At 40.9% G+C, this 8,625-nt stretch overlaps 1 protein-coding gene across 1 annotated transcript; it reads right to left on the bottom strand.

The window, feature by feature from the left end:
- Nucleotides 1-3,138: 3,138 nt before the first annotated feature.
- Nucleotides 3,139-8,508, bottom strand: aurkb (aurora kinase B). Its single transcript, XM_080416887.1, has 9 exons — nt 8,386-8,508; nt 7,537-7,581; nt 6,437-6,503; nt 6,273-6,318; nt 4,926-5,114; nt 4,170-4,308; nt 3,935-4,083; nt 3,638-3,812; nt 3,139-3,516 (listed from the first exon to the last, which is right to left on the bottom strand). Exons 1-9 carry the CDS (start codon nt 8,392-8,394, stop codon nt 3,343-3,345), a joined length of 993 nt encoding a protein of 330 aa, XP_080273013.1. The 5' UTR covers nt 8,395-8,508; the 3' UTR covers nt 3,139-3,342.
- Between the last annotated feature and the right edge of the window lie 117 nt (nt 8,509-8,625).

Genomic DNA, 8,625 nt, shown 5'->3' with positions numbered 1-8,625 from the left:
GCACTTTAAAACCTATGCGTCGGCTATTTGAAAATAGCCCATCTACAAGCTCACAACGCGTCACGATGCGACGCTTTGTGAGCTTGTAGATCTGCTATTTATTGTTTTTAAATAATAGGGGGAAAAAGAAGGGAAATGTGGAATATTTTGGACTCAAACTCTTATATGGGGGGGGGGTCCCTGGCATAAAATATTTTCACATGTTTAAACAACATAGGGAACGAGCCAAAATAAGCAACCACACTTTATAAACAAGCCCAAAAACCCGCAATCCGCAACTACCAACCTTCCAGAAAAAGAAGGCCAACGTTGCTTATAATAAGTGGACATGGCAACGCTGCTAAAAGTTCGAAACGTTTTCACCCGGAAGAAAATAAGCAAAATGCATCCATGGCAAAATGTTGTCGCTTCGCTTCGACTACGGAACACTATCAGCGACCTCTAGTGGCACATATTACACAGATGATCCTGGATCCTTTTAAAGAGAACCTGCCTGGCTGGCGCCAAGATAGACAGACACAACGGACTGTCTAAAATAAAACATGAGGTGGAAAATTACAATTCTGAATCATTCGAAATGAGTTTGGGCTTAAAATGTGTTTTACATACAAGGGGAAAAAAACATTGGCAGCGGCGGGATTCGAACCCGCGCCTCCGAAGAGACTGGAGCCTTAATCCAGCGCCTTAGACCGCTCGGCCACGCTACCGGTGAGACCACATTGTACTCAAATGCCTACAGAAAGTATATCCAAATGAATGCTGTGTGAAGTGATTGAAACTAGACCGGTGCCCGTTGTGTAGGTACACACTCGGGAACCAATGATACAAGGGTTGGGATTGGGAACGATGCAAATAGGGAATGCATGCCCCGTCCTGTTATGCAATACCCGTTGTAACCGTCTGTCTGTCTCTCTGTGTCCCTTTTGTGCCCATATGGAAAAGTCCTTGTACAGTGGTTTGATTGATTGATTGATTGATTGATGTAGTTTATTTAGAAAGACATGAGAATAGTACATGACAGTACATAACAGTACATGGTAGTACAAATTCACAATACAAGGTCTACTAAACTGGAAACCCTCATTAAGCATTACGCTTGTTTAAGATGAGAACCCCATGCACACAAATCATGATGAAATATAAGAGGCAGGCAGATATACACACTACTATACAGAATGTCATACAATCAGCTTTCAGGTTACTGGTATGACGAGAGAAAAATAATAATATATATATATACAAAAGAGGAAAATGAAGGAGGTAGGGGGGGTAGGTTAAGACTTAGTGGTAAACGTTTGAAGAAAATGTCCGAAGAACAAACTGTTAAACGTGGACTGACTGACTATCTAATCAAATGGCAGGTGTGGGGAATTTGGCAAATCAATCTTAGGCTGGGGTTGCCATGGCAATCAATTGGCTCAACTATAGATGTAGTACAGAGATTCCGTGAGTTTATTGTAAGGCCTGCAGTGTCGGCCCTAGCCCCTTTCAGAACCCTGTATACATTTTTTTTTGTTGCCGTCATCCCAAATACAAAAAAGGTATACAGGGTTCCGAAAGGGGCTAGGGCCTACACACCAGGGAGGCCCCGAAGTCCATGGCCGTCGTTGCCCATCAGTTTGGCCTTGTGCCCCTCAAAAATGACATGCCTTAAGGCCAACAGTGGCCTTAATGCCCCAGATTAACTGTACCACTTTCTCCTCCGTTTCTTTCTTGTCAATATGTAGACACCAGTGTCTCTTTCTTGTTATGTAGACACTAGTCTTTTGTTGAGATTCTGAATTCATAACTCCCCATCTTTAAAGGAGGAGTTCACCCAAAAAATTACTTATTTTCTATCAATTGCACACCCCATGAAGCCTTGAATCCATGGATTTATTTTTGTTTTTGTGGCATTCCTAAGCCAATAATTTGATTCTCGTCTCCTACCGGCTAATGTATCCGGTAGGAGACAAAGTAGATTATTTGTGTCTCCTACCGGATACACACCCGGTCATCAAATTATTGGCTTAGGAATGCCACAAAAACAAAAATAAATCCATGAATTCAAGGCTTCATGGGGTGTGCAATTGATAGAAAATAAGTCATTTTTTGGGTGAACTCCTCCTTTAAACCAATCCAGTTACTTTGATTGGTGCAGGGCTGAGCATGGATCAGAGTGTAAATACCATAATTTATTCTCTTTACTGCTGTTGGTCTACATATTAAATTTAAAATCATCCTTAACCCTTAAGTTCAATTAATTCTTTCAATGGACTAAAATCTTGTTTTATTTGATGGCCTTCCTGCCCTCAAAAAATGGAGGACATCAAAGGCCAAGTGGCCGTGCCCCCAAAATGACAATTTTTTTTCTTTTTAAATACAGTTCATCTCAGTACTCCCTTGACTTTGTCATAAACAGGAATGCAGTAGTAAATGCAAATTAACGACAACAGAAAAATTCAAAGAAACAATAAACTTGCACTTCTCTGAATACACAATCACAGACGTAAGATTTCAAATTCATTACATTTATTTTAAAAAAAAAACAGCCCAATAGCAGTTCCTCGTTTAACCCCTTGGGGTGTTCTGTCTGTAGATTGTGTATCCAAAGAGCTTCTCCTTGTAGGAGAAGCCCATCTCTGTTACCACCTCTCAATCTTTTACCTTCACAGATCACATGGAATGCATTTGAAAAAAAAGTTTGAACTGTCCTAGTTTGAGAACTGGAAAGTGTCAAAAGCAAGACAAGCAGGCCAAAGTCGAGAAAAAAAAAAAATCACTTTCAGCTACTGCCCTCAGGGTAAAGGTACCCCCTGGCAAAGAAAAGAGTCTCTGGAAATTTGTCCCAGTTGACATAAAATCCACCAGGCCAGGTATAAGTAGTCAATCTTAGCCAATCAGGATAAATATGAAAAATCGGACAGGTCCTTCTTGATGACATGACTATAGAGATAATGTGTACCAATTTGCCTGATGTTTGGACAAAATCTGTAAGAGTAATATACAAAAAAAAATGTTAGGCAAAATTCCACGTCCTGGTGGCGCTATAAAAGGCCTATGTGAAAAATGCAGGGCACACACACATGGGGTAAAACAGTCTCGGTCACGCCTTCGGCCTGGTGGAGACAATAAAAATCCAGGCCCAAGACACCCAAGTTGAATATAAAAGAAAAGAAGCATTTTATTACAGCAGATGAACTAGTACATCATTCAAATATACACACCAACACGCATCGGCATAACTGACACCCTGAGTAACGGTATGCCTACAATATACATTGGCGTGTATTTATTTGGGATAGAAATATAGGAACAAATATAAAAAGTTACGATTTGTAAGACAGACAACAGTGGTTGTCTTCATGGGTTCTCAGCTGCACAGACAGGGGGCAAGACCCGTCTTGAGTTTGCCCGCACCCAGGGGTGGTCGATAACGTTCTGCATGGACATTCGGTTAGCTGGATTATAGCGGAGAAGCTTGGAAATCAGGTCTCGGGGTCCCTCCTTAACAAATGCTGGGAAATGCAAGTCCACCTGAAAATATCAAGAACAACATAGTCTCTGTTCAGGTGGATCCAATTAAGGTGGATCCAATTATACACACACATAGTGTTATAACTAAACAAAAAAGAGGGGGAAAAAAAGAGATGTTAACCTTTGTAATTCTTTTGTAGGTTTCTGTGTGGCTGCTGGTTTCAAAAGGTGGGTTGCCAACCAAGCATTCATAGCAGAGCACCCCGATGCACCAGAAGTCCACCTTCTCACTGTGGGTTCGCCCCTCAATCATCTCCGGGGGCAGGTAGTCCAGTGTTCCACACATGGTTTTTCGCCTAAGAAGGTTAAATGTACATTTTAGCCCTTTAAGAGATCCTGTCTATTACGGCTCATTAATATATTTCACAGTTAATCAAATTCACTTTAAGTTGTCAAATCACATATGTGGATTCCTTACCTTAGAGATGGTGCATGGACAGACCAGCCAAAGTCTGCAATCTTAAGCTCCCCACGAAAGCCGAGGAGTAGATTCTCTGGCTTGATGTCACGATGAATGACTTTCTTCTCGTGGCAGTAATTCAATGCATCAGACACCTCCTCCATAAACTGATAATTTAAAATGTTAGAATTAGACCGCATCTTTCACCTTAGCAACATAATATTAACTGCCTTTTAAAACACTTGACTTGTACCGTTGCAGTGCGCTGCTCATCAAATCGTCCAAGTTTCTGCAGCTCCTTGTACATCTCACCACGTGGGGCGAACTCCAGAACCAAAATTACTCGCGTGCGGTCATGAAAGTAGTTGTAGAATCGGAGGATATTGGGATGTCTGAGGAGAGGGTAGAGTGATATTTCAGGAGCTAAAACTAAGACATCAAATGACAAACAATGTCACAAATGTGTGTACCTTAAAAGCAGAGAAATACAAGCAAATGCTACAATGGCAACATTCAGTCAGGAAATAAGTTTAAAAGCTTAGTTTAATGCATAGGCGCACAGTAAGTTTTGCCAAGAGGGCTGAAAATGCATAGTTTGACTGCGGCTTAGGCCATAAATTAAAATACACATTTAAACCTATTTTGCAAGTGTGGATGTTCCCCATTTTGTAACAATTTGCACCCGCCCAACACTTGTGAGTCGAGCGTGCCAATCCTTTGTACTACTACAATGGCAGCCAAACCAGATGTCGTTGGATACGTACAGGACATGGCAAAACATGCACAGCACTTTTATATTCCAGGGAAAATGGCAGTCCATGGTCATTATTTGGCAACTTTCTTTCAAGAAATAAAATGTTAAATATCACTCAAAATAAGGGGTTGATTAAAACATTTTTTGAATGAGTGGACTCACTGCCTGAGCATGGAGCCAGATGCAACTTTAGTTATCATATGCTTGATAAACAAGGTACTGAAATTGCATTTTGCTGTAGGACATAATACTAACCTGAGATGGGACTGAATCTCGATCTCCCTTCTCAGCTGATGTTCCACACCCTCTTTTTCTATCTGCGACTTAAACAACACCTTCAGCGCCACAGTGGCCTTCTGTGACTTCTCCCTTGCAAGGTAGACATTCCCAAACTTGCCCTTTCCTAGTGGTTTCCCAATTTCAAAGTCATTGAGCGTGAATTTCCTGAGAAGAGAAGGATGCACAAATGATGGAGCTCCTGTTTGACAAACAGACTTAACACCAGTCGATTTTTAGCCACTTACTTTGCTGGGGGATGCAAGCAAACGTATTTTTATCCGCGTTAACTCGGAAGCACAGCATTACAAAGGATGCAAATATCTGTTCTATACAGTCACTTCTATGGTTTCAGTAACGTACCGTATTGTGTGATGGGACTCCATTTGGGTGTACTGTACAGGCCAGGCCCTGACACACCGCACTGACAGGCGGCTAATATGGTGCTAAAATAGCCTATGGCTTGATGTTGTTTTTCAACAACAAAACACATGAACATGCTTAAATCATTGGAGAAATTATAAAGATAACTACTGCACTAGTTATGGGGTGCTTAGGGCATGGGCACAAGGTTCTGTATTTAGACTATTTTGGTGCATCATATGAGTGAGTGAGAGAATTCAGACAAAATAATTTTACAGCTCTCTGTATTGCATTTTAGAAAGGGTCCCCGCTACCCCTCCTAGCAGCCAACCAGAGAGCTCTACTTCCTCTCCGCCAGCACAACGGTGGCTTTCGACGCTTCCCTACAACTTTCGACCCGTCGTGACAGTATAACCACTGCCCATTCAACAGCAGATTTCAGCAACATACGCTTTCCAACACTTATCGCCGCTGGCGTCGGGTTGGTGTGGGAACACCTCTGCAACTACTGGTAACCACTAAAATATAGGGCTGCATCGTAAAATATATATATATATATATATATATATATATATATTATTTTTTTGTACCATTGCTGTGCCCTTGTTGCAGAGCTACATGATTATGGCAAAACTTATAATCACTATGGGTCCATATTGAGATCAGTTATAAAATGTATGCAGTCGGTGTTAAAATCTATTCGTCCGAATACCAATTATGCTTTTTTTTTGCCATATTCGGCCGAATATATTTGGTGGCCGAATATTCGGTGCAGCCCTACTAAAATGCATACACTACAAATAAAAATGCATATACAACAAATATTTGAGTGATATTAACACACTGTTGATTAACAGCACGGTCATAATGGTCTGAATCATGCATCTATTCATTCATGATAATAAAACGGTCAATAGAAAACTAGTAGTTTACAGTGCTTTATGTATTGTATACTTCACTCACTTTGCTAATGATGTGCAGGATGAAGTAACAGGGGCTCTCCCAGGCCCTGAAAACAAAACCATCTTTCTCAGTCAGCATATATCAATTTCCAACACAATAAACAATCATCTTTCTCAGCATATGTTAATTTCCAAATAATTACTAAGGAGAAGAACAGAAGGTACCTGTGATCCCAGTCGTGCGGTTCACCTGAACACGCTGTGGGCCGGGTACTGTAGTTGGGGTGGCAAACTGAAATTTGGGAACGGACATAGACACATAAGACAGAGAAATGCAAGTGCTTCCAGTTGGTAACCAGCTTTCAATGGGCAAGTTCACTGTTGGCACTTCTTCCAATTTTGTGTTTACAGTGTTTTTGTTGTGAACAAAAATTGATAACAAAATAGAAATTCATAAATTAAAATTTCGAAACAGTCCTGAAAAAGCAAAACAAAAACATCTATTAGGACTCAGGAGACCACAAGGGGAGGTAAATGCAAATTCCCATCGAAAGGAGGTGTGATTGATTGATGTACTTTATTTAGTAAGACATGAGAATAACAGTACATGGAAGTACAAATTCACAATACAAGGTCTACTAAACTGGAAGACTCATTAAGCACTGAGCTTGTTTAAGATGAGATCCCCATGTACACAAATCATGATGACATATAAGAGACAGACAGATATACACACTTCTATACAGAATGTCATAAAATCAGTTTACAGGTTACTGGTATGAGGAGTGGGGAAAAAGAAGAGGAGAAAGGGGGGGGGTATGGGGGTAGGGTAGGGGTAGGTTAAGACTTGGACAGGGGCCATTTAAGAATCGCAGCCTCCTGAAGGTGTATCTTTAGGGCCGTTTTGAAAGTGATTCACTGCCAACGTTTTTCCCTTTTTACATAATAGTTTGTATTTGTGTAAATTTTTTATACCATGTTGTTTAATTGAATACATACGACTACAATGGAAACGAGTCCTCAGGACTTTTTGTGTTATGCTTTTAGCCTTAATGTACCACTAGCTCCATTAAGAACCTCTCACATAGCGGAGTGAGAGGTGCTTAATGGAGCTAATGTACCACGTGCCGTTTACATTTCTGACTAATATTGTAATCAATCAAAAGGGTGGTTCGGCTTAGTTACAACATCAGATCAGACCAATGATACTTGGGCCGTGGGACTAATGTCACGGCACTCCGCACAATACCATCATAGGCCCTACAAACTGTAGGCCCTGGTGTAGCAAACGTTAGACTATAAAATGGAAGAGATAGAAAACGTACTGGTCTGACTGTTTGGAGAGGTTTTGGTTCTTTGTTTTCTTTGTTCTGTGGAAGAAACGAAAAGACGGATTAGTTACTCATTGTGCTCAACTGTACTCGATCCAAGTGGGCATACATTATGCACACAGTGTTGCCAGGTTTTGCGAGAGAAACAAGCAAACAGGTCTATGAAAACAAGCAACCAGGCCACATGAGCACTTTTAAACCTATACACTGTACGTTCACCATTTGAAAATAACATCTACGAGCTCCCATCTATGCCATTTCCAACAATAAAAAATTGTGAGACATTTTACACATATCTTGTAGGGGTCCATGGCACAAATATTTTCAGATGGGGGGGGGGTCTGCGGCCAAATACATATTAAATCTGGGGGTCCTTCACATGAAAATGTTTCGAAAACCACTGGTTTAAACAACATTAGGAAACAAGTCTAAATAGCCAACTACACTTCAGAAACAAGGCCAAAAAAACGCAAAGCCTATATTTTCAAGCAACTCAACTGCTTATAAGCGCGGACATGGCAACACTGCATGCACAACATTGCACAAGGATGCTAAGCTACTAGCCAACCTTGCTTACTCCACCACAGTGACTGTCTGTTACTAGCTGCCCATCCATGAAATGTGGGCGCCGAGTTCATCACATCACCTTCCATTACATGCCAACGTTATTATATAAATAGTTCGATGTTACTTAAGGCGTTACATTCTTTTGTCACTACAATGCTAATGCTAACGCTAACTATAAACGTTTCTCAGGTATGTTGCATTGTGATCTTGCCAGTCTTATTATTACTGCTCAATAACACGGGGACACACATCACTGGAAATGAATAAAGACGTTACCTGCATCATATTGAAGAAGATCGTAAAAATGAGATGACGAGAATAAACACGGACGGAATAAATAAAAACTCCAAGAGAAGCGACTCTTTCTTTATTTCCTTCCTCCTAGGACCTACAGCCGCCAATCTTTTAAAGACGCGCTCGTTGTTCCTGATTGGTCCCAATGTTCTACCGAAAATGTCCCCATTGGCCGGAATGGAACGTTGTGATTGGTGTGTTGAAGTAGTCAGAAGTCACGTG

The sequence above is a fragment of the Gymnoscopelus braueri genome (assembly GCF_963280865.1).
Source record: "Gymnoscopelus braueri genome assembly, chromosome: 20".
Classification (NCBI taxonomy): domain Eukaryota; kingdom Metazoa; phylum Chordata; class Actinopteri; order Myctophiformes; family Myctophidae; genus Gymnoscopelus; species Gymnoscopelus braueri.
The sequence above is the reverse complement of the archived record's forward strand: the minus strand, read 5'-3'. Positions and strand labels throughout refer to the sequence as shown.